Here is a 26,778-nt window from a genome sequence, read left to right on the forward strand (position 1 = left end):
TCGGGCCTCGCCCGGCTCAAACCATCCCACTGGGGACCGGCACCGCCTACTATACAAATCCTCATACGGTGCCATCTGTATGCTGGACTGATAACTATTGTTGTAAGCGAACTCTACAAGTGGCAAGTATCGGTCCCATGACCCTCCAAACTCTATCACAGAGGTACGGAGCATATCCTCAAGAATCTGAATTGTGCGCTCGGACTGCCCGTCCGTCTGAGGGTGAAAGGCTGTGCTCAACTCCACCCTAGTACCCAACTCCTGCTGTACGGCTCTCCAAAATCGTGATGTGAACTGTGTACCTCTGTCTGAAATGATGGATACTGGAATACCATGAAGGCGGACAATCTCTCTGATATAAATCTCAGCCAACCTCTCGGAAGACTATGTAGTCAACACTGGAATGAAATGGGCTGACTTGGTCAGCCGATCCACGATCACCCAAATAGCATCAAACTTTCTCAAAGTCCGAGGAAGTCCAACCACAAAGTCCATGGTGATTCGCTTCCACTTCCACTTTGGGATCTCTAACCTCTGAAGTAATCCACCCGGTCTCTGATGCTCATATTTCACCTGCTGACAGTTGAGACACTTGGCCACAAACCCAACTATATCCTTTTTCATTCTTCTGAACCAATAGTGCTGCCTCAAGTCTTGGTACATCTTCGCGGCACCCGGATGAATGGATTACCGCGAGCTATGGGCCTCCTCAAGAATCAACTCCCGAAGCCCATCTACATTGGGCACACAGATCCGGACCTGCATCCTCATCACACTGTCATTACCAATAGTCACATCTCTGGCATCACCTCGCCGAACCCTGTACTAAAGAAATAGAAGATGAGGATCATCATACTGGCGTTCCCTGATACGGTCATAAAGAGAAGACCGAGCAACCACACAAGCTAATACCCAGCTAGGCTCTGAAATATCCAATATCACGAACTGGTTGGCTAAGGCCTGAAAATCCAAGGCTAAGGGCCTCTCATCTGCTGGAAGATATGCCAAACTCTCTGCCCGGCGACTCAGGGCGTCGGCTACTACATTGGCCTTCCCCGGGTGGTATAATATAGTGATGTCATAGTCTTTAAGTAGCTCCAACAACCTCCGCTGACGCAAATTAAGATCCTTCTGCCTGGACAAGCACTGCAAACTCCAACTGGATAATTCTTCTCATGCACCTTCAACTGTCTAGACGCGTAGGCAATCACCCTACCGTCCTGCATTAATACCGCTCCAAGGCCAATCCTCGAGGCATCACAATAGACAGGCATCACAATAGACAGTGTATGACCCTGAACTTGTAGGCAATACTAATACTAGGGCTGTAGTCAAAGTAGTCTTGAGCTTCTGAAAGCTCTGCTCACACTCTTCGATCCACCTGAACGAAGCACCCTTCTGGGTCAGCCTGGTCATAGGTGCTGTAATGGATGAAAATCCCTCCACAAAGAGACAGTAATACCCCGCCAAACCAAGGAAACTGCGGATCTCTGTAGCTGATGACGGTCTAGGCCAACTCTGCACTGCCTCCACCTTCTTCGGATCTACCTTGATCCCATCACAAGACACTATGTGGCCCAAGAATGCCACTGAATCAAGCCAGAATTCACACTTAGAAAATTTTGCATACAACCTCTTCTCCCTCAAAGTCTAAAGCAAGGTCCTCAGGTGCTGCTCATGATCTTCTTGAGACCGGGAATATACCAGGATGTTGTCAATAAACACAATGATGAAGGAATAAAGATAAGGCCGGAATACACTGTGCATCAAATGCATAAAGGCTGTTGGGGCATTGGTCAGCCCAAATGACATGCCAAGAAACTCATAGTGACCATATTTGGTCCTGAAAGCAGTCTTCGGGATATCCAGCTCCCGAATCTTCAACTGATGATAGCCAGAACGCAAGTCAATCTTGGAAAACACCCTGGCACCCTATAACTGATCAAATAAATCATCAATGCGAGGCAAAGAATACATGTTCTTCAGTGTAACCTTGTTCAATTGCCGATAATCAATACACATATGCATAGAACCATCCTTCTTCTTTACAAATAAGACCGGAGCACCCCAAGATGACACACTAAGCCGAATGAAGCCCTTATCAAGAAACTCCTGCAACTGCTCCTTCAACTCCTTTAATTCAGGAGGAGCCATACGATATGGAGGAATAGAGATGGGCTGAGTGCCGGGCAACAAATCAATGCCAAAATCAATATCTCTGTCGGGCGGCATGCCTGGAAGATCAGCTGGAAACACATCTGGGAAGTCCCTCACTACTGGAACTAAGTCAACTGTAGGGGTATCAATACTGACATCTCTCACATAGGCCAAATACGCATTACACCCCTTCTCAACCATTCGCTGAGCCTTAAGAAATGAAATGGCCTTGCGGGGAGTATACTCTAAGGTACCTCTCCACTCTAATCTCGGCAAACCTAGCATAGCCAGCGTCACAGTCTTAGCATGATAATCAAGAATAGCATAATGGGGCGACAACCAGTCCATGCCCAAGATAACATCAAAATCTACCATACTGGGAAATAACAAATCGACTCTGGTCTCAAAACCACTAAGAGCAATCAAACACGACTGATATACGTGGTCTACAACGAGAGAATCTCCCACAGTAGTAGATACATAAACAGGGGAACTCAGAGAATCCCAAGATATCCCCAAATATGGAGCAAAATAAGAAGACACATATGAATACGTAGAGCCTGGGTCAAATAATACTGATGCATCCCTATGACAGACGGGGACAATACCTGTGATAACTGAATCTGAAGGAACGGCCTCTGAACGGGCTGGAAGGGCATAGTATCTGGCCCGGCCTCCCCCTCTAGGGCGACCTCGACCTCCCCGACCTCCACCTCGAGCTAGCTGAGAAGGTGGGGTAGCAGCCGGTGCTAGAAGAATGGCCGGAGGACCCAGTGGAGACTGTGGAGGCTGATAAGTCTGTGGAGGTGCACCCCTCCTGGCTCTGGGCAATCTCTAACTAGGTGACGAGTGTCACCACACTCAAAACAATCTCTCGGAGGACGCGGCGGCTGAGTCTGACTCGGACCTGGCCGCTGGACTGGCCGGTAATAGCACCTCGAGTATGAGGCATACTGGATACTAGCAGTGCATAATAGGGCTCCTGAGGTCTAGGAGGAGCTGGGACACCGCTAGCTGCTGGAAGAGCTGAATGAACAGGGCGACTCACAAAACCCCTACCATATCGTGCTACTGGTGCACAAGCTCCTGAATAATGACCAGTCTCTCGAGACCTCTTGGCCTCTCTCTCCTCTCGGTCACGGGCGAACATGCCCTCCACTCTCCTAGCAATGCTCACTGCCTGCTGATAAGTGATGTCCATCTCCAACTCCCTGGCCATACCGGTCCGAATACTAGGGTGGAGTCCCTCAATGAAGCGACGAACCCTCTCTCTGACTGTAGCAACCAGAGCTGGTGCATAACGAGCTAATCTACTGAAACAGACTGCATACTCAGACACAGTCATAGAACCCTGACGCAACTGCTCGAACTCTGCGCGCCAAGCATCCCTGAGGCTCTGAGGAACATACTCACGCAAGAACATCTTTGAAAAGTGAGTCCAAGTGAGTGAGGCTGCCTCGTCCAGACTACTCAGCTCATAGGCACGCCACCACTGATATGCTGCTCCCCTCAGCTGGAAAGTGGTGAAAGAAACACCACTCATCTCCACACTGCCCATAGTGCGGAGAATACAATGACACTCCTCAAAAAAACCCAGAGCATCATCTGAATCTAGTCTGCTGAAAGTAGGTGGGTGGTACTTCTTATACCTCTCAAGTCTGAGCTGCTCTGCCTCAGAAGCAGCTACCCTGATCTCATGATGAACTGGAGAAACTGGGGGCATAGGAATATACTCTAGGGCCTGATCAACCTGGACCCTCTGCTCAGGGGTGCGGGCTGCGGGAGTCTGTGCCTCTCCCCCGGCCTGAGATGTAGCGGGAGCTATCAGAAATAGTCCAGCCTGAGCCAGAGTGCTGAACATGATCAAGAACTGAGCTAAAGTCTCCTGGAGGGCTGGAGTAGCAATAGGGATCTCCGGAGCTGGCCCTCCAGCTGGAGCTGCTGGGGGCTCCTCTGACGCAGCTCTTGCAGGTGCTCGGGCTGCACTGCATAATCGTCCTCTACCCCGACCCCGGCCTCTGGTGGCTCTAGCAGCGGGCTCGGGTGCCTGATCATCGGTCCTCCCATTGTGGGTCCTCACCATCTGTGAGAAAGAATAGGATAGAATCTTAGAATTTTTGGTGTCAATAACTCGCACGACAAGGAAATTAAAGAAATATGATTGTTCCTAACAGTTACATAGCCTCCCGAAGATAAGTACGGACGTCTCCGCACCAATTCGCGAGACTCTAATAAACCGGCTTGTGACTCGCGACTCCTACGAACCTAGTGCTCTGATACTAACTTGTCACAACACAAATTAACCATCCGTAAGGTGTCGTGATGGCACCTAGTCTTTACGACTAGGTAAGCCTAATATTTGCGGAAAATATAAAGAAAACACAATATTTTTAAGATAAACAGTATATTTTAAATAGCCAAGAGTAGTACCACTCGGCATACACAAAATAATTTCTCAAGACCCGGAATATCGCTAAATCACAAGCTGCTATAATCTATGTGGCTCTATACAAAAGTCTGAAGATAATAAAGAAAATCTCTAGACGAGGGAGTAGAAGGGGACTTCGAAGATCTGCGGACGCAAGCAGAAATACCTTGAAGTCTCCTAGAATCAGCAGCACGCGCTAATCCCAAAGCTGATAGCTCGTACCTGGATCTGCACATGAAAAACATGTGCAGGAAAGGGCATGAGTACACCACAATGTTACCCAGTAAGTGCCAAGCCTAACCTCGGTCAAGTAGTGACGAGGTCAGGTTAAGGCCCTACCGGAGTAAATACAGTAATTTAAACAGTAAAAGATATAAGTAAAATTTACGATAACATAGTTAAAAAGGGAGCCCTCGGCTCAAAACAAGGTAAACACAGTGGGAAATCTCTCGGAATATCATCCCGTAGTATCAAATAAATATATACAGTATATGGGGGATCTCCCGAAATACGTTCGTAGTCCCAAAGTAAATATGTAGTGCTGGGGGATCTCTCGTAATACGTCCGTAGTCCCAATTTAAATATACAGTATAGGGGGATCTCCCGGAATACGTCCGTAGTCCCAATTTAAATTTGCAGTACAGGGGGATCTCCCGGAATACGTCCATAGTCCTAATTAAAATATGCAGTACAGAGGGATCACCCGGAATACGTCTGTAGTCCCAATTTAAATATGCAGTACAGGGGCATCTCCCAGAATACGTCCGCAGTCCCAATTTAAATATGCAATGCAAGATCAAATGGTAGGTATGGCATCGAGTTATACAGTTTATACTGGACACAGATAAGATAAATAAGGACTTAACTAAACATGACGCACAGAATGTCAATTAGGCAGTTAAAACACGCAAGCATGCTTCTCTAGTATAAGTTTCACAATTAAACGTATTAGTGCAATTTAATAAGGAAAAAAAATAATTTATGATTTAGAAAGGAAAAAACGGGATTTTTGCAATAATAGCCCATGTACGTACTTGTCACCTCACGTACACGGCACCCACACACCAAATAATATCAAGATATCCTAGGGGGGAAGTCCCTAACACAGGGTTAGGCAAGCCACTTACCTCGAACCGCTCAAATCAACTTGATATCACGTTCTTGCCACGAGTATCCGACTCCAAATGGCCCGAATCTATTCAAAACAGTACAATAACATCAATACGCGCTAATGGAATGTATCCCACAAGAAAACTACAAAGATTAGGCCAAAAACCCGAAATTGGCTCAAACTCGGCAAGTCACAATAGCAAAATAACATTTGGGGAAAGCAGTTAATAGGGGATCGGGGCTATTACTCTCAAAATGACTGGCCGGGTCGTTACAGGTAGATGTTATTATAGGCAAACTCTGCAAGTGGAAAAAACTGATCCCAAGAACCTCCAAAGTCTATAACATAAGTGCGAAGCATATCTTCCGATATCTGAATAGTGCGCTCTGACTGTCCGTCTATTTGTGGATGAAATAATGTACTCAACTCAACCCGTGTACCTAACTCATGTTGTACAGCCCTCCAGAAGTGCAAGGTGAACTACGTACCTCGATCAGAAATCATAGACACGGGCACACCGTGAAGGCGTACAATCTCGCGGATGTAAATCTCTGCTAACCCTTCTGAAGAATAGGTAACTTCTACTGAAATGAAATGTGCTGACTTGGTCAACCTGTCCACAATGACCCATACTGTGTCGAACTATCTGTGAGTTCGTGGAAGCCCAATAACAAAATCCATAGTGATACGCTCCCACTTCCACTAAGGAATTTCTAACTTCTAAAGCAAACCACCAGGTCTTTGATGCTCGTACTTGACTTGCTGACAATTTAAACACTGAGATACATACGCTACTATATCCTTCTTCATTCTCCTCCACCAATAAAGTTGCCGCAAATCTTGATACATTTTGGCGGCACCTGGATGAATAGAATACCTGGAACTGTGGGCCTCTTCCAGAATTAATTCACGAAGCTCATCCACATTAGGCACACAAATACGACCCTGCATCCGCAGAACTCTATCTTCCCCCACAACAACCTGTTTGGCACCACAGTATCATACTGTGTCCTTAAGGAGAAGCAAATGAGGATCATCATATTGTCGCTCTCTGTTACGCTCATATAAAGAAGACTAAGTGATTATGCAAGCTAGAACCCGACTAGGTTCTGAAACATCTAACCTCACGAATTGATTAGCCAAAGTATAAACATATGCAGCTAACAGTCTCTCACCAATCGGATTATACGCAAGACTGCCCATACTCACAGCCTTTCTACTCAAAGCATCGTCCACTACATTGGACTTTTCGGGGTGATATAAAATGGTGATATCATAGTCTTTCAACAACTCCAACCATCTGCTCTGCCTCAAATTGAGATTTTTTTAACTTGAACAGATATTGTAGGCTACGATGATCAGTGAATACCTCACACGAGACATCGTAAAGGTAATGCCTCCAAATCTTCAGAGCATGGACAATGGCTTCCAATTCTAAATCATGAACATGATAATTCTTCTCGTGAACTTTCAACTGTCGCGATGCATATGCAATCACCCTGACATCTTGCATCAATACTGCACCAAGCCCAACGGGAGATACATCACAATATGCCGTATAAGATCCTGAACCTGTGGGTAATACCAACAATGGCGCCATAGTCAATGCAGTCTTAAGCTTCTGAAAGCTCAACTCACACTCGTCTGACCATCCGAATGGAACACCTTTCTGGGTTAGTCTGGTCAATGGGCTTGCTATAGATGAAAACCCTTCCACGAACCGGCGATAATAACCCGCCAAACCCAAAAAACTCTGTATCTCCGTAACTGAAGTATGCTTAGGCCAGTTTTGAACTGCCTCAACCTTCTTAGGATCCACCTTTATGCCTTATGCCGATACAACATGCCCCAAAAATTCAACTGAGTTTAACTAAAATTCGCATTTTGAAAATTTGGCATATAACTGATTATTATTCAGAATCTGAAGCACAATCCGAAGATGTTGCTAATGCTCCTCTCGACTACTGGAGTAAATCAAGATGTCATCAGTGAATACAACCACACATGAATCCATATGGGGATTGAACACCCGATTCATCAAATCCATAAATGTTGATGGGGTATTTGTCAGCCCAAATGACATCACTAGGAATTCGTAATGCCCATACCGAGTCCGAAAAGCTGTCTTAGGGACATCAGATGCCCTAATTTTCAAATGATGGTAACCAGACCTCAAGTCAATCTTTGAAAATACCTTGGCACCCTGAAGCTGATCGAATAAGTCATCAATTTTTGGCAGTGGATACTTGTTCTTGATAGTAGCCATGTTCAGCTACCGATAATCTATACACATTCGCATTGAACCATCTTTCTTCTTTACAAATAATACTGGTGCACCCCAGGGCGAGACACTAGGTCTAATAAATCCCTGATCAAGCAAGTCTGGTAACTGCTCCTTCAGTTCTTTTAATTCCTGCGGGGCCATACGGTATAGTAGAATAGAAATGGGCTGAGTGCCCGGAGCCAAATCAATACAGAAGTTTATATCTCTGTCGGGTGGCATACCCGGCAAATCTGCAGGAAATACTTCTGGAAATTCACGAACAACTAGTATTGAGTCCATAGAAAGAACATCCGCACTGGGATCGCGAATATAAGCTAAATAGGCTAGACACCCCTTCTCGACCATACGTCGAGCCTTCATATAAGAAATAACCCTGCTGGTAGAATGACCAGGAGTTCCTTTTCACTTTAATCGAGGTAACCCGGCATGGCTAGGGTCACCATCTTGGCATGACAATCCAATATAGCATGATAAGGTGACAGCCAATCCATACCCAAGATGACATCAAAATCTACCATATCAAGAAGTAAAAGATCTACACTAGTCTCAAGACTCCCAATATTAACCACACACGAATGATAGACATGATCTACCATAATAGAATTTCCCATCGGAGTGGACACAAACACAGGAGCACTCAGAGAATCACGAGGAATCACCAGATATGAAGCATAATAAGAGGACACATAGGAATAAGTAGATCCTCGATCAAATAGAACTGAAGCATCTCTATGGAAAACTAGAAAAATACCTGTAATCACAGCATTGGATGATTCAGCTTGAGGCCTTGCTGGAAAAGCATAAAATCGGGGCTGGGCCCCACCACTCTAAACTGTTCCCTGGGATGACCTCTGACTGGCTGGCCTTTACCTCTAATGGCCTGACCTCCACCTCTAATGCCATGACCTCCACCTCTAGCTGCCTGACCCCTACCTTTAGCTGGTTGGGCAGGCGGTGAAGCAACCAGTGCTGGAATCATAGCACGAGAACCCTACTATTGTATGCTACCTTGAGGCCTGGGGCAGAATCTAGCAATGTACCTCAGATTACCACAAGTATAACAAGACCTCAGCTACTATGATTGTTGACCCTGAAACTGTCCCTGTCATCCTGAGTAACCACCTTAAAAGCTCTGGATCGGAGGTGTACTGATAGGAGTTGGTGGTACACTGTAGGATGCCTGGAGCATTGAATGAAATGGCCTGGGAGGATGACCCCTACCAAACTTACCCCTGCATCCAGACGAGGCACCACTTAACCCACCGAACTGATGAGGCCTCTTATCAGACCCTCGCCCTCTCTCATATGCAAGAACCATCTCGATCCTCCTAGCAACATTAGCAGTTGCCTGAAAGGGAATCTCACTTCCGGTCTCCTTGGCCATCTGAATCCTGATAAGGTGAGTGAGTCCATAAATAAACCACCTCACTCTCTCTCCCTCAGTAGTAAGTAAAAGGAGAGCATGATGGGCTAGATCCACAAAATGGGTCTCGTACTGAGTAACAGCCATACTGCCCTGCTGTAGATGCTCAAATTGCCTGAGGTAATATTCTCTCATAGGTAGGAACTTCTCTAGAAATAGCTGTGAGAACTGCTCCCAAGTCAATGCAGGTGACCCAGCTGGTCTGGTCAACATATAATCTCTCCACCACCTCTTGGCAGAACCCGTCATCTAAAATACAACAAAATCGACCCCATTGTTCTCAACTATACCCATGTTCTTTAACACCTCATGGTAGCGGTCAAGATAATCCTGTGGGTCCTCAGAAGGTGTAACACTGAAGTGAACTGGAAAGAGCTTAGTAAACTTGTCCAACCTCAATAAAGACTCAGAAGATATGGTGGGCCTATCACCGGCCTATGCCGCAATAACTGGCTGAACTACCCCAACTGGCAGGGCTGCTGGAGCCTGATACTGGGGAGCCATCTACTCTAGAGTGGGAGTAGTGGGAGTCTGTGCTCCTTCTCCAGCCTGTGAGACGGCTAGTGCCACTGAAAATGTGCCATTTTGGGCCATACCCTCCATAAGGATCACCAAACGGACTAGAGCGTCCTGAAGTACTGGAGTAGCTATGAATCCTTCCGGGATCTGGACTGGTACAACAAGTACAGTCTGAGCTGGAACCTCTGCTTCCAAATCTACCTGAGGTTCTACAACAGGTGATGCTGCTCAAGCTCTAGACTGAGCTCTACCCCTGCCTCTATCTCGGCCCCTGGCACGACCTCAGCCTCGACCTCTACCCCTAGTCAAAGTTGCCACCGGGGGATCTGGTCCCTGTCTGTCGGTAGATGTATTACGTGTTCTCGCCATCTGCAAGAGAATAATAATAGAATGATTCAATCATCAATGATAGAATAAAATCGCACGACAGAATAAGAAATAAGTGATATTGTTCCTAAACTTCATATCCTCTAAGAGATAAGTACAGACGTCTCCGTACCGATCCTTCGGACTCTACTAAGCTTGCTCGTGACTCGTGAGACCTAGGTAACCTAGTGCTATGATACCAACTTGTCACGACCCGAATTCCCACCTTCGGGACTGTGATGGCTCTTAACATTTCACTTGCTAGGCAAGCCAACGTTAGAAAAAAAATCTTAACCATTTTTAAACAAATCAATTTAAACGGAAGTCAATTACTGAAATAAAGTGTGAAAGACCACGACAAACGAATCATCAAAATATATCCCCGAATCTGGTGTCACAAGTGTACGAGCTACTAGGATAATATAAATAATGGTCTGAATAAAATTCAAATTGTTTGCAAGATATTACACAGCTAAGATAAGATAGAAGGGGACTTCATAATTGTGGACGTTGTGTAGTTATACCTCAAGTCTCCTCTGGGTAGCTGAATCCGAGCAAGTCTATGGTATGCTGCTGGGAGCAACTCCAAAATCTGCACAAGAAGTGTAGAGTGTAGTATGAGAACAACCGACCCCATGTACTCCGTAAGTATCGAGCCTAACCTCTATAAAGTAGTGACGAGGCTATGACAAGACACGTACGTAAATAACATGTACAAATATATACAAATATGAAACAACAATAACACAATAGATAACAATTTATAAATTTGGGAGGGAACATACGAAGGGGAATGATATAGGCATTTCAGCAGGAGAAGTGTCACGTAGCAGCCAATTAATTCATCAACAATAAAATGAGCAGCTGATAATATAAAAATGGAATGGCACCACCCTTCGTGCTTTTACTCTCATTCTTTCCATAAATTGATAAATAAATAATAAGATTGACATGACATTACCCTTCGTGCTTTAACTCTCTTCTGGCACGGCATCACCCTTCGTGCTTTAACTCTCTTCTGGCACGGCATCACCCTTCGTGCTTTAACTCTCTTCTGGCACGGAATCACCCTTCATGATTTTACACTCTTTGAAAATGATACGGCATCACACTTCGTGCTTTAACTCTCTTCCTCACTTCATAATTCAATAAATAATAATGTGAAATTGGTACGGCATCACCCTTCGTGCTTTTACACTCTTTCTTACCATGGAAATAATAATATAAATTCGGAAGAGCATTAAAATATGGGGATATATACTTATCAATCAATTCACTGCCAGAATACCGATCTCACCTTCCAAAATATTCAACAATAATTTCATAAAAAATGATCAAATAAATAATAATGACTTGAGCAGGAATATCTTAATTAAATAGGCAATTATTCACAATAAACAAATTCCACCCGCATGCTTTGACTCAACCACAATGCATAATTAATCGTCACCTCACATATACGTTGTACCCGCATATTAAATCACGTAGCAAATAGACAAATAAGTCCTACTCCCTCAAGTCAAGGTTAACCACGACACTTACCTCGATTTGCAGTCAAATTCAAGATACCAATAAACATTTTCCTCGCGAATTCGTGTATGAAATCCTCAAATCTAGTCATAAACAATTCAATATACTCAATACAAATCGTAGGAATTGATTCTATATGAATTTACTAATTTTTCAGATTAAAATCCAAAATTCATTTTAAAAATCGACAATGGGACTCACATCTCGAATCCTAAAAAAACTCACGAAAACCGAACACTCGTTCCGATACGAGTTCAACCATATAAAAATTATCGAATTTCGACATCGGATTGGCTTACAAATCTTCATTTTATATTTTTGGAAGATTTTACAAAAATCTCAATTTCTTCCATCTAAATCTGAAATAAACCATGAATATTGACATGGATTTATGAAATATAAACACTTTCGGATATAAAATACTTACCCAAGTCGAAATCGTGAAAATCCCTTTTGAATCGCCTAAATTCGAGACTCAAAACTCAAAAATGAGTAAAAATGGCTAACTTCGAATTTTATGGGTTCTGTCCAGCATTTTTGCACCTGCGGACTATATTTTCGCACCTGTGGACTCATATTTGCAAGACAAAGCTCGCATTTATGGAACAGGGCTGCCCAGCAAAGGACCGCAATCTGCGGTCCTTCACGTCGCAGAAGCGACTGCGCAGAAGTGCGAAGGAAGCCGCAGAAGCGAGACCTCCGCATTTGCGGTCTCTCAGCCACAGAAGCGGCATCACTCCTGCGCGAAATGCACCGCAGAAGATGTCAGGAGGTGACCAGTACCCATGTCGCAGAAGCGACCAATTTTTTTGCAGAAGCGGCCTCGCACCTGCGGCCAAAATTGCACAGGTGCTACGTACCAGAACCAGACCTGTATTCTTGAACAAAAATGGTCCGAAATTCATCTGAAACTCATCCGAGCACCTCGGTACCTCATCTGAATATTCCAGAAAGTCCCGTAATATAATGCGAACTTACTCGGGGTTTTAAATCACGTCAAACAATATCGAAATTACAATTCACACCTCGATTCGGACTTTTGATTTTTCAAACTTTTCACTTTGCAAAACTCGTGCCAAAACATATTAAACGAATCCAGAATGACTTTAAATTTTCCACACAAATCATAAATAACATAACGGAGCTATTCAAATTTTCAGAATCTCAATCTAAGTCTGATATCAATAAAGTCAAATCTGTGGTCAAACTTTGGAAACCTTTAGCCTTTAGATTTTCTATTTTTCGTTAAATGGCGATAATTTGAGCTAGGGACCTCCGAATTCAATTTCGGGCATACGGTCAAGTCCCAAATCACAATACGAACCTACTGGAACTGTCAAAATATTGATCCGAATCCGTTTGGTTAAAATATTGACCGAAGTCAACTCAATTGAGTTTTAAAGCTCTATTCCACATTTTTATCAATTTTTCACATAAAAACTTTCTGAAAAATTATACGGACTGCGCACACAAGTCGAGAAATAATAACTAGTACTTTTTAAGGTCTTAGAACACATAAATGAATGTTTAAATTAAATATGATATTTTGGTCTTCACAGTATTAGTCTACGGCATAAGGAAGTTCGCATTGAACTGTCATGACAATATACTCATGACTATGCATTGCACTATAATAAGTATCATGCGGTTATTAAGGGGTATAGTGATGCAAATGGGATCACCAGATCAACCTAAATTAAATCCACAAGTAGATATATTTTTACAATTAGTGAAGGAGCAGTGTCTTGGAAATCGTCCAAACAAACGTGCATTGCCGCTCTACAATGGAGCCTGAGTTTATAGCCGTAGACAAGGCCGGTGAAGAAGTTGAATAGCTCTGAAATTTCTTGAAGAAATTCCATCTTAGCCCAAAATATTGGCACCTATATGCATACATTGCGATGGTCAAGCAGCAATAGGAAGGGTCGGGAGCATTATGTATAAATAGAAATCATGTCATATACAACGAAGGCATAAAATCGTTAGGCAACTACTCTCTAGGGGAATTACCATAATTGACTATGTGAAATCAAGCGATAATGTGTCGGTTCCATTTACAAAAAGGCCTAACTAGAGAGGTAGTTGAAAGATCATTGAGGGGAATGGGACTATGGCCGAGGACAAGTCATTGTGGCAGTAACTCTACCTAGAAGACTGGAGATCCCAAGATCTAGGTTCAAGGAGCTCAAACAAAGTCATTAATGACGGTTCAACATTATCAAATAAAATTTGTTTTTGGTCAATTCTCGTGATGAGACAATGTTCAGTACCAAGGATAAAGCGTTAAGACTTTTTAATGATTTCTAAGTTTGATACGGGGTATATCAAATAGTTTATCTACGGGATAATACGTTTAGGAATCACCTATGTAAGTGTGAAGTGTTAGCCGCTTCAAGGAGAGTTCTGTACGGCCAATTCTCTATGCACTTATGAAATTAGGCGGTGTTCATGGCTAAAATGGACACAATAATGAGAACCAAAGATGGTTAAGGGTTGATTGTGTGACTTATGGATGTCTAGGTATACATCAAAGCTCGACGGTTCAAAGATATCAAATCTTCTGATTGACTGAGTATATCCGACATATGTTCACTACAGAAAGTTCAAAGGGAAAACAGCTTATCCAGATGCGATTAATCCTTACTTGCAAATCACACAAGTTCTTTTTCATGTTTTTTAAAATATATTGTCATTTTTCATTCATGTGGGGGATTGTTAGGTTTCGTGAATGGGTGTGAATGGGAAATAGAAGAGGCACATTTTGAATTGCACCTCTTCATCTCACACTATCATTGTCTATAAATTTAGAGGCTTAGCCTCTTTTTTGATACATGTAAAATCTAAAAACTTCTCCCCTCTTTTCTACATTGTTGCATTATTTTTCCAAATAAATAAAGTGTCAAGTGTGATTTGCTCCGTTTGTTGAGTTCGTTGAAGTTCTGTAATTTCGATTGTCAGTATTACATAATAGTTTTCCGCTCTATCCTGGGAGGAAGTAATCCATAACCTTGGGCAACAGTGAGGGGATTAAATTTCTTAAGGACACATAAATAACTTGTGGGTTCGAAATTATTTTACGATTGTTTATTGAATTAACGTTTCTTTTTCCTCTGATTTTCTGGTTTCGAACGCACTGATACTAACATAGATATCACACGCGTAAATGTTATCCAAGTTAAAGGCTAAAATAATTGAAAGCGAATTCGAATGCGGAAAAAACCCATATTGAACTAAATAACCTGATGTAGCCAAATCAAAATTATGAGAAACTAATTAATATCTTTTAGGACTCGACTCAAATGGAAGGATGGTATTTTTTCCTTCAGACTATTTTCTATTAGTCTTAGATAAGTACGTTGCGTGTGAACCCTGTCTGAACAATATAAAATTTTAATGTAAGCTTCCGAAAATGATGAATATTGATCCTACTTAGCTTACTCAATAAAGTAGGAAACTTTGCCCCACAAAAAGTCCTTGACTTATATTGGTCAATATATTCAACTTAAAATTTATCCTAGTTTTATAACTTCATTACTTAAACTTCACAAATTATCACGCTTCCTTTTTTATTTTAGCTAGAACATATAACCTTTAATATTTAAGAGCTTTTTCTAAAAGAATTCTTGAAAGGCTATATATTTATATGTGTTCTTAAGTTTATTCTAGAAGACACAACGGGTTAACTAACTGAAAAGACGTCTTTTTTTCTTCTTGCGAGCAAATGCAACTTGTTCTATTTCTTTTACCATTAAGAAATACTATATGAATTATTTTCAATAAATTATAACAGAATAATCACTACTGCAAAAGTAGAATCTAGCCGCTACATTTTGATTATTCCACTTTTTCTTCATTTTAGAGAGAGCTTTCTTTCTCTATCCAATCAAATAACTATACCTCCAAATTCTACATATATTTAGGTTCATCTGAATGTTATCTTTTTATGAAAGCAAGAGTCTATGATTATAATGAAATTCTTGTTGTTGAAGAATTTTGAAAGTACTACAATAATATATATTACCCTATGTTAGATTTAGAACTTATTCTTTGAAGCAATTTCCACGAATTTGGTGTTTTAGTTTTCTTGTGTGTCTAGAATCGGTTCATAATGTAAATTCTAATTTCAATAAGAAGCCTTCCAACAAACAAATCAAGTTTACCTTTCAAGTCTAAGTTTCATTAAATACCTAACTTCTTGTAACATATGAAATTTAGATATTTATTTCTCGATTCTCGGGTGTTTCTTCATAGTGTAGAATAAAAGTAATCTAGTTTGAATGTGTAAGTAATCGTTGTAAGTAATTTATTACAAATTATAGAGAAATAAGTATAATAAGTTTAATTAAAGGAAAAGAAAAAACCCACATAGAAGCAAGTATGTAGACATGTAATTGCAATAAATCGTGAATTTTATTGATAACATCATTTTGTGAAAAAATTGAAAACAATCATTTAGTATCATTTCTATTCTAGCCAAGTTATTCATACAAGAAAAAAAGAAACAAGAACTTGACTTGACGACATTATTATGAAGAATCAATAAAGAATGATGTAAAATAAAGAATGACGCGATTTCCATATTCTCTGACTGAAAAAACAAGAATCGCTAGTAATAGTTGGTGTAATCTTTCTTTTGCCCTCTTATGATTCTTCCAAGAACCCATTCTTCTATCTGTACCAAAACAAAAGAAGAGAGATTATTTCATAAACGAAATAATTTGATAATGTAATAAAGAGACTAAAGCAAAATATTTTCATAATATTGCAGTCACTTTGTCTTTAACTTAACAAAAAAAATAGTTTTTTTCCAAAATTAAACCAAAACCAAATGCAAAACCAACCTACTTTATTCTATTAAACTTCCCAATATTTTATTTTTTTAAATTGTGTGAGTGTACATATGCACAAACGTTTAATAACTTCCAAAAATATTTGATAAAATGATAAATTACATGAATTGTATTTGAAAAGGGTAAAAATAATTTATGAAAAAAGCCGGAGTAAATCCACTTTCTGGAAACTATAAGATTGAAAGATATTTATTGTTCGATTTATTCTGAAAATGAATATAATTTTTAATTTTCATTTAAAGAAGGTAGAAACCTGTTAGAGGAAAAAATGAAAATTCAAGAAAATGCAAGGGAAAATTTATATACTACTATTTTCAAATTTGTATAGTTACCTCTTCGTCATCAGTACTGGCACATTCAAAATTTAGACGGTACTTTTCCATTATCCAAGTATTTGTTTTAGCTGATCTGGAACAGTACTTCAAATTAATCTTGAAGCCCACCACATCTCCTTCTGAATTATAAATTGGAAATTCTTTTCCCAAGCACTGCCAAAAACCTATTTCATTTCCAACAATCTGAAATTTTTCAATTTTTCCTCGAAAATACTCATCTTGATGGATGAAGAAGAACCATTCTCCTTCGCCGCACATGTTTTCCACTATAAAAAAAGGAAAAATAAATAGTCAAATGACAAGTTTCTTTTTCAATACACAAACTTGTACTAAAATATATTAAGCCCAATTTAATTATCTTTGTCTTTTTATTTTGATCTGAAATACTTTTTCAGCTATATGACTTATTTTTTCCTTGAAATATCGTGTTTAATGATTAAACTAAATATTACGACATTTAATAACTATAGAATTTGATTATAAGCAATAGGTATACAAGCTCACCATCTACATAGGTTACAATTTGTAATAGATTTCGACGAAGAAAGATGAATTTATCTATATAGTATATACTAAAGGAATTAAGTTATCATATATAATTGGCATTATGATTAAGCCAAGTGGCAAACTAATAAATGTCAATAGTATATGGTAACTTTATTCTATATTTGACTATGTTAGTCAAATACAAATATATATATATATATATATATATATATATATATATATATATATATATATATATATATATATATACACACACACACACACTATACTATATATACATAGTAGATAATTTTGAATTTATAGATAGTTTTAAAATTCGAATTTAAATTAAAATTCTATATATTATATATTATTATATATATATATTAAAATAATAAAGTTATCATATATAAATGGCATTATGGTTAAGACAAGCGGCAAGCTAATAAATGTCAATAGTATATGGTAACTTTATTCTATATTTGACTATTTTAGTTAAATACAAATAATATATATATATATATATAAACTGAATTTGAATTAAAAGATAATTTTGAATTTATAGATAAAGTTTTAAAATTCAAATTTAAATTAAAAATAAAGTTTATCTTTTTTTTATCATATTATAATACTTAATTCGGTTAATGATCAAATGCAATCATGTTAGAAACCTTTGTTATCTTTTCTAATTATTTAAATACTACCTCGCCTCTAGCAAAAAAAAAAATTACTCCATATAACTATAAAGCTCTTTCACTTTTAAAACCTTATAATTATAGTTCTTTAAAACACTGTAGCTAGATTTGAATAAAGCGACTTTATTTTAAAATAAATGTAATATATAGGGTACACGTCTATGTTTATCCAAATAACAAAAAGAGTTTAAAAATTGAATAAAACTTTACTTACATATATAATGAAGTAAACATACATGTTGGAGAAAGAAACATCACAAAAATCAGTCAATATTTTAAAAAAAATATTTTTTTCTTTTCTTTTTGAAGAATATTTGTTTGAAGAGTCAATTTGTATAAATGGATATCAAATAAATAACAAAACTTTGGCTATACAATTGCTATCATTAATTTCAATTTAGCACATTCTAGGAATTGAAGAGTATAAGCTGAAACCTCTTCATTTAGCTACAGGCAAGCCAATATTGCAAGGGTATAATATTTTTTTCGTTGAAGAATATTAGTTTTGAATCATTAGATTATGTGAAAGATTTTTTTTCTTCTCGAACTCAACAAGAGAGATATTGATTTCTAATTGATAGTTTCTATAGCGATTTTCAAGTATAACAAAGAGTATATTTTTATAATAAAAAAAAAGGTATGACATGAAATATTTTTTTTTAAATGTAAATAAATTATTTCAAAAAACACTCTTTACTTTTTTCTACTTCAAAGATAATAAAAAGATAAGATATTTTTTGAACATTAGTAGAGAGTTTTAAAAATTATTATAAGAGAAGTCATATCATGGATAAACTCAAAAAATTGAAATCTTATGAAATATTTACATAAATATCCAGCCAGATTTATTGTTTACTTTTCATAGCTAATATAAATAAATATTATACCGACAACACATGATAATACACATATTATATATGGATTATATATAAATTACACATCCTTCAATTTTTAAATTTAAGTGGTCGGGTGAGCACCTATTTAGGCTGATTAGATAAAGCCAAAAGAAAAATATGAAAGAATTTCAGCCAAAGACTAAAAATATAAATAAAGATCTTATGTAGATAATTTCTATTAAAACTCATCCTTTTATAGTGAAATAAATTATTTTTTTGTAACAAAAGAAAGAATGACATAAAAATAAGATAAAAGAAAATAAATATATAAAAAAATGTATGAAAGATCTAAAAACCAGAAATAAGAGATGACAACGAATTTCTTCTTATGTTTCATCTTTGTTGAGTATAAAAAATTTGGAAGTTAATCTCATCGATTTTAAATATTTTTTTCAACTCAAATACATAGATTATAAGATAAGGATATCTTAGAATATATTTTTTTTATTTACATTGTGTGTTGTTTTTGAAAATTCACTATTTCTAACAAACAGATATGATATTCGAATTTCAATTTAAATGCAATTTGAGTAGTTTGTATGAGGTTAAGCCAAGTATGGTGCCGAAAAATAAATTATTTGGCAATTTTAAGACAATATATGCAATGTTATATAATAACAATCAGCTAATTTAATATTTAATGATTCAAAGAATAATTTTTTGTATATATAGGGTATTAAAATTCAAAAGTTGTGGCTAGAGATATCGATAAACTTAAAATGGAGTGATACTGAAATAAAGTTTTTTCGGCCAAAGAATCATTTAAATTTTTAGATATCTGATTAAAGTGAATTTTAAATTAAGGATAATATCTTCACCTGCATCATTATAAAGATAATCATTATTGAAATATATATAAAGCTTTAGAAATTGAAATTTCAAAAAAGAAATATTTTTTTAAAGATAATATTATACCAAATATGAGTTCGAGTCGTAGTATAAGAGTCACGTCGTAATCAAAGAATCGTTTATATTGTGTCAACATTTGTGCTTTGCCATAAATGTGAGTTATTATTTCGCTTTGTGGCTATTTTTAGGTTCCAATGACACCAATGAGAATAGTGCAAAAATAAAATTATCACTACGAGATTTGAAAAAAATATTAGTCTTTTTTCATGTAGTGTTTCTTAATTAATATCTAACGATTATATATAATTATTTAGAAGGTTTAAATTTTAAGGTTATTTACATATAATTCAAATAACTCAGATATTTAACATGGTTAATGTTAAATATCAAAATAGAGTCATACTGGGAGAATAAATTCACTGGCTAAAAAATTTTTAAAATTTTTAGATAGCCAACTAAAATGAGTTTTGAATTAAGGATAATATTTTCACTTACATTATTATAAAAATAATTATTATTAAAAAATAAAGTTTTAGAAACTAAAATTTTAAAATATATATATTTTTTAAGAGATATCAACACACCAAATAAGAGTTCAAGTGTAATAGTAAAAGAGTCAAGTCGTATCCAAAGAGTCATTCTTAGTCTCAACGTTTTATTGTTTTGCCATAAATATGAGTTATTATTATTTTGCTTCCTGACTATTTTTAGGATTCAATTAAATTAATATCCAATGAAAAAACACTACTAGAATGTGTTTTTTATTAATATCCAATGATTATCTATATTTACCGAGAAAGTTTAAATTTTAAGATTATTTACATATAATCCAAATAACTTATTTATTTGACATGATTATTATCCGCGCATCCGCACGGGTGCTAATACTAGTTACTGAATAAATAAAAGAAGAGAGGAACAAGAACAAGGAAGGAAATATGAGTAAACAGAATAAATTTGAAACTTTTAGCACTATATCTTAAGCTATCAGGGATATCTAGCATATCAGCGGATTCATGATTAGAATTGTATCCACTCGGGATGCCGCTTATTTAAATTTATGGATTCAATTTAATATCTGTACATATCATATACATGATTTAAGCTAAAATCTACTAACTTCAGTTAATTTTGAAGCTTATAATAAATCCGTTCTTGCTTGTTACAATGACTACAAGGCAATTAGGACTTGCCTTTCCTATTTGGAAGGACAATTCGGACTCAAAGGCGTATTAGTGAAATTGGACGTATAAAGCTAAATTTTAATAAAATACCTTAAACATTTTTAATAGAATTTATATACACAGGTGCAAAAAATGAGTGTCTTATAGTGTAGGGTTTTTTTTGGTGTAGTATTCTTACAAAACATAAGCATTTAACTTCACATAGTAATATTATTATTTATATTAATAACGGCTAATTTAAATTAATAAGACGTTAGTCATGTGTTTGTTATACATTAGCTTCGATCTTGTAGTAAAAAGCTTCATTTATTAGTATAAAAATTTTAAAAATTTAATTCAAAGTTGAAAATATTTCTAATGTTATAAGCTAGTAAGCATATAATACGATTCACTATTAAAAACGTTTGGGGCTTAATATTTTGGGGCAGAAAAGCTTTTCTAGCCTCCCATTGAGCCGCCCCTGTTCGGACTTTGGTATTTTGAGTAATATGTTGTTCAAAGACAGAAATGATAAAGAAAGAAATAATGAATATAATTACCAAGAGCTTCAGGAGATTCGTTGTAAAATTCCTTAGCATGGATGTCTTCAATGAATAGAGCTGGAAAAGGTTGATAATGGACCTTATTTTCAAGGTAATATTTAACCAATTCCTCATCAGTAGGCACAAATCTGTAGCCAGGGGGAAATTCTGTGATCAGATCATTATGTTCAGTTGCCATTACAATTTACAAAATGAAAATTTATTTTGTTCAGATCTCCTATGAATTGTCCACTTTTATATAGTTAACAAAAAGAAAGGGAAGGAGCATTTGGAGTTCTATGACTACTTGAGTTCTACTAACGTCATTCACTGGGGGAAAAAAAACATGAATTGACCTTTTCAAATTCTAGTTAGAGAATGTGTGCTTATCTAGGATGAAAGGAAAACACTAGTAGGAGAACTTTTTTATTATTATTATTTTGTTTAGAGTTTGGTAAAAACTTAGCCATATTAGGTGTTTACTTGCATTATGGTCTTATTTATGGGTGGAGTCATTTTCACTGCAGCTAGTTTAACTTTTAACTTCATATTACTTGCATCAACTAACACTTAGACATAATTATTAATCTTTAGTACTCAAAGAGTTTTATCAAAACAATTGGAATTCCAATTTGTTTATATTATTATTACTCTTTAATATATATATATATATATATATATATATATATATATATATATATATATATATATATATATATATATATATTTCATTCACCAATCAAACATCAAAAATATTTTCCATGGAAGATAACTTCCGTTGTTCCAAACACACCCTTAAAAAAAGTAATGGGCATAATGATAGAAACGTGCATTAAAAACCCAAAGGTGTCGTAAAACATTAATTAGGGGAAAATAAATCTATGCAAATGCTGCAAATTCAGACAGATGAAACTCTCTGTTGTGCATTGCCATCTAAAATCTTAAGCAAAAACAAAGTCCACATTATACTTAAAGCTGACTTCCTTTTTACTTCTTAATAAAGTATGCTTTACAGAGTTATATCAAGAAGTGTTCCCTTAAAGTTTTAAGCAACCGCGGTAAGAACTGTGAAAAATTTGAGTGGGAACTATATGCTTTAAACAACTGTACTGGAGAAAAGAAACCACAACTTTATAAAGATATTTGCATTGTTTCAAAAGAGTTTATAAGCAAAACTCCAAATACAATCTATAAATATCTCAATATTCGACTCCACCTATGTTAACAGCAGATTACAAGGCTGCACCCTCTTCCTCATAGTTCAATGATGAACAATGGCTGCAAGAAGAGATTGAAAATCAGATACAGCAGAATATGCCAAAACTTTAAGCTAAATTTATCCAAACCAAGAGAGAGAGATACATACCGTGTCCACACTAACAGGCTTACCATCCTCTGCTACTACCTCCACTACAGTTCCAGATTGATCAGCCTAATAAAAGGATTCAAAAAATACGATAAGAGGAAAGGGTGGAAAAGGAGTTTGAAAATCTCATATGTATTGCGATAGTCTTAGTTAAAATACAGCGACCCATGCAACTTCACCACACATAGCTCAAGAACTTCACAAGATAATTCAATATTACTTTCAATTCTAGACATTAAAATTCAACAACTTATAATTATGGGTCTTTTGCAGGTAAACGTCAAAATGTAAAATACTGATATATTTTAAGGGCACCTTTAAAAAACAATATTACATGGAAAGTGTAAATGTTGGATATTGAGCCTGAACTTACCTCGATCTCATTCATCAATTTCATAGCCTCAATGATGCAAATTACTTGTCCTTTCTGGACCTTGTCTCCTACCTGGGGAATTATCAGTTTAGTCATGTTTATGAGACAACTGCATGACCAAGATGGCAAGAACATAGAAAGTAAAAAGGTAAATGAGCAGGCTACCACAAAAGTATGAGAGATATTAGCATGAATTTCCCCTTAATTGGTTGGTTGCCTGGTTTCATGACGTATTCAAACAAGTAAAATTGTAATTCAAGGAAAACAATCGTTAAGGCAAAACAAATAGACTTTTCTTCTAATTTCCTCACTTCATTTGTCTTTCATGACAATTTCAAGGAGGTCCCGTTGCCTATTGATAATGGAACACTAGCCATGTACCAGGAACCAATCGCCACCTCTCCCCCTTCCCCCGCTGCCGAAATTGTAATAAGAGACAGAAAAGGGGGTAATATTGTACGGAATGTAGACCATTTACATTCAATTTAGTAAACCTGAAAAGAAAAAAGACACCGAGTAACAGTCAATCAGTAGGATCCATTTAAGTGTCCATTTTCTCCCAGTTTCCGAGCGCCAAAATGTGCAACATCTATCCACACAAAGAAGGTAGAAGGATCCTGCTTTGACAAATCTACTATGACCCAAACTTTAAGAAGATAATGCAAGTTTACTAGCTTTAGAGTTGTTAGTCCTTTATCTACTTGCTAATTCATTAAACACGCCAGGAAGATACCTATAGCACACTTCAACATGACCATTAAAGATAGGTGAAAGCATTGTGTGTATTTACCTTAACAAAAGGTGGGGCCCCTGGGGCTGGAGAACGATAAAACGTCCCAGCCATGGGACATTTGAGTGGAGGATGTGATGACTTAGGCTTTGAAAGTGCAGGTGCGGAAGATGCTGGAGCTGCAGCGGCAGGGGCAGGGGCACTCGCCGGAGGCAATTGTGGTGCCTGTGAAAAAGAAGGAGGCGCCATAACAACAGGAGCCGCCACAATGTGTGGTTGGTGCATTGCTTCCTTCTTCCTTATGACTATTTCACAGTCATTTTGCTTTAGCTGCAGCTCCACGATGTCCCTCGAATCCACAAGCCTAAACACAAGAATACAAATAAATGGAAAAAATGAATCCTACCCCCCAAAAAAAAATTGAACAATATTCATGACAAGAGTTCAACGCACTTAACGAGATGGGCAGCTTGAGACATGAATTCTTGAATGGATGAAGCATCTGCAGTTGTGTGCTCAGGTTTTGGAACTTCCTCTTCATTTTTCTCAGAAACTAGTTTGGAATTGGTAGACTTCTCGAGGATAACAACCTTAAAATTGCATAACAAAATAAACATATTCAGACCAACATTTCCTCTATGTTGAAGTTCAAGATTTTAACATGCAAACGTGAATTACCATTTATGGCGAGCCTTAGCGGAATAATAGAGCAAGGGGTTAATTTCATGATGGTTACTCAACTTTCACTTTATTGCACTAAAGTCATTAAATTATTTTTTTGTAACGAAAAAATCACTCAACTTTACCAAAGTATCACGAAAATCACTATAACTATTTTTCGATAACCAAAAAATCACTCAATTTTGCTTAAGTATCACAGAAACAAAGTTTAATAACCTTTTTGTTATAAAACAAATTTGCTTACTGACTTTTGCTATTCTTATGCAAAATTGAGTGAGTTTTTTGTTACAAAAAAAAACTTAGAGACTTTTTGTAATACTTAGGCAAAATGGAGTACTTTTTTTTTGTTACGAAAAATAGATTAGTGACTTTGGTGCAATATAATAAAAATTGAGTGAATTTACCCCCTACACTGCATTTAAAAGAAGAGAGAAGTAAATTACCTCATTCAGCTGGGCACACACCTTAAACGCCTCAGATTGGAGTCGAGTAGACCCCTGAAACAAAACCCATATTCAAAATCAAATTGCATTCAACAAAAATCATTTAAAAATTCAATCTTTGAGCAGTAAAAATGGAAGAAAAAAAAACCTGGAGTCGAGGGAACAATGTAGAGGTGGATCTCAAATCAGATCGAAAGGAAACAGAAGCTTGTGGCTGATTGTGGGTGGTGTTGGACTGTAACGAAGCATTCAATATAGCAGAAATCTTGGGACATTGAACAGTGAAAGAAGCCATTGCCAATCAACAAATGAATCAAAAAAAAAAAAAATGTGATTTGTATGAATTAGGAGAGTGAAAAGAATGGATTTAAGGGGGTTTTGTAGGTAAAAATGAGCGGTGAAATTGATGAGATTTAACAAGGAAATCAGAAAACACCTAGCAAGAGACGATATACACGAGGGAAAGGGACGAGGAGTTTTTGTTTTAAGATGCAGTGATGAGTGAGAGTGGAGGTATAATCGACTAAAAAAGGAAGGATTTTGTCTTGATGTGTGAAAATTGGTTTATTTCCACTTTTCCCTCCATGTTTACGGCTGGTAGTTTAACTAATGTACACCCACCAAATTATTTGAGCTATGATTTTTGGGAGGGTGGAAATTAGTGGGTGCTTTGACATAAGAATTGTAAAATTTCGAAAAAAAAGTGAAGAAAAAAAAATTAACTAAAAATAGTATTTAAAAATTGGAGCTGTGTTCGGACATGAATATAATTTTGGATTATTTTTAAATTTTTATGAGTAATCTAAAGTGAAAATTGGGAAAAATAGCTGTTTGGAGTTTTTAAAATTTTCGAAAAATTCTTAAATTCATCTTCAAGAGGAAATCGAAAATCTCATGGACAAACACTGATTTCGAAAAAAAGTGAAAAAAAAATTATTAAAAAAAAATAAAAATATGGCCAAACAAGCCCTAAATTCTTTTTCATTTTTAGTATTTGTTATCCTTACTTGCACATTTTAGGCCCCCGTCTGGCCATATAAAAAATTATTTTTTTCGAATCATTGTTTAGCCATGAAAATTTCAAATTTCACTTGAAGTTAAATTTCAAAATTTTTCAGAAATTTGAAAGACTCAAAAAAATTATTTTTCAAAATTCACTTCAAATCACTCACAAAAATTCAAAAACAACTCCAAATTGTATTCACGTCCAAACATAAATCTAATTTTCAAATATTATTTTCACATAAATTTTTTTTACATTTTTCAGAAATTTTACATTTCTTATGTCCAAACGCCCACTGAGTTTTAATCGAATTCGGAGGTCTTCAATTCTCTTTTTTCTTTGCTTAAAGAAAACTATTTCATTTCGCCTTCCAAAGCGAACACGCTTCTCCCTCGTAAAATGCTATCAATATCAGCCATTTACTCATAAAATACTATTAATATTAATTCAATTGGCTATTTATATATGTCACGACTATAATTTTCCTCTGCAGGATGTCGTGATTGCACTTAATTTCTAATATATGTAAGCCTATCAATCATGCGGAA

General features: G+C 36.9%; 2 protein-coding genes and 1 pseudogene across 2 annotated transcripts; all 3 read right to left on the reverse strand.

The window, feature by feature from the left end:
- The window catches only part of LOC138903365 (uncharacterized), a 62,021-nt pseudogene extending 52,405 nt beyond the window's left edge, over window positions 1-9,616 (reverse strand).
- Window positions 9,617-16,231: 6,615 nt separating this feature from the next.
- Window positions 16,232-21,860, reverse strand: LOC138903659 (NAC domain-containing protein 101-like). The gene is made up of 3 exons (XM_070192099.1): window positions 21,653-21,860; window positions 17,001-17,269; window positions 16,232-16,490 (listed from the first exon to the last, which is right to left on the reverse strand). The coding sequence occupies exons 1-3, from the start codon at window positions 21,831-21,833 to the stop codon at window positions 16,425-16,427; spliced, it is 516 nt and encodes a 171-aa protein (XP_070048200.1). The 5' UTR covers window positions 21,834-21,860; the 3' UTR covers window positions 16,232-16,424.
- Window positions 21,861-22,744: 884 nt separating this feature from the next.
- On the reverse strand, window positions 22,745-25,831 carry LOC104109101 (biotin carboxyl carrier protein of acetyl-CoA carboxylase 2, chloroplastic). The gene is made up of 7 exons (XM_009618301.4): window positions 25,376-25,831; window positions 25,228-25,281; window positions 24,557-24,693; window positions 24,164-24,467; window positions 23,374-23,445; window positions 23,001-23,066; window positions 22,745-22,912 (listed from the first exon to the last, which is right to left on the reverse strand). The coding sequence occupies exons 1-7, from the start codon at window positions 25,520-25,522 to the stop codon at window positions 22,889-22,891; spliced, it is 804 nt and encodes a 267-aa protein (XP_009616596.1). The 5' UTR covers window positions 25,523-25,831; the 3' UTR covers window positions 22,745-22,888.
- Window positions 25,832-26,778: the final 947 nt, after the last annotated feature.

Source organism: Nicotiana tomentosiformis, chromosome 12 (genome assembly GCF_000390325.3).
Source record: "Nicotiana tomentosiformis chromosome 12, ASM39032v3, whole genome shotgun sequence".
Classification (NCBI taxonomy): domain Eukaryota; kingdom Viridiplantae; phylum Streptophyta; class Magnoliopsida; order Solanales; family Solanaceae; genus Nicotiana; species Nicotiana tomentosiformis.

What these genes read in the sequence shown, in the direction of transcription:
- LOC138903659 (XM_070192099.1), bottom strand. Translation starts at nt 21,833, where the DNA reads ATGGCAACTGAACATAATGATCTGATCACAGAATTTCCCCCTGGCTAC. An exon ending in CGAATCTCCTGAAGCTCTTG is followed by an intron (nt 17,270 to 21,652) that starts GTAATTATATTC and finishes CTTTTTTTATAG; the next exon opens with TGGAAAACATGTGCGGCGAA. An exon ending in CCAGTACTGATGACGAAGAG is followed by an intron (nt 16,491 to 17,000) that starts GTAACTATACAA and finishes GTTTTGGTACAG; the next exon opens with ATAGAAGAATGGGTTCTTGG.
- LOC104109101 (XM_009618301.4), bottom strand. Translation starts at nt 25,522, where the DNA reads ATGGCTTCTTTCACTGTTCAATGTCCCAAGATTTCTGCTATATTGAAT. An exon ending in TGTGTGCCCAGCTGAATGAG is followed by an intron (nt 24,694 to 25,227) that starts GTAATTTACTTC and finishes TGCAATTTTAAG; the next exon opens with GTTGTTATCCTCGAGAAGTC. An exon ending in AGCCTGTTAGTGTGGACACG is followed by an intron (nt 22,913 to 23,000) that starts GTATGTATCTCT and finishes CTCTTCTTGCAG; the next exon opens with CCATTGTTCATCATTGAACT.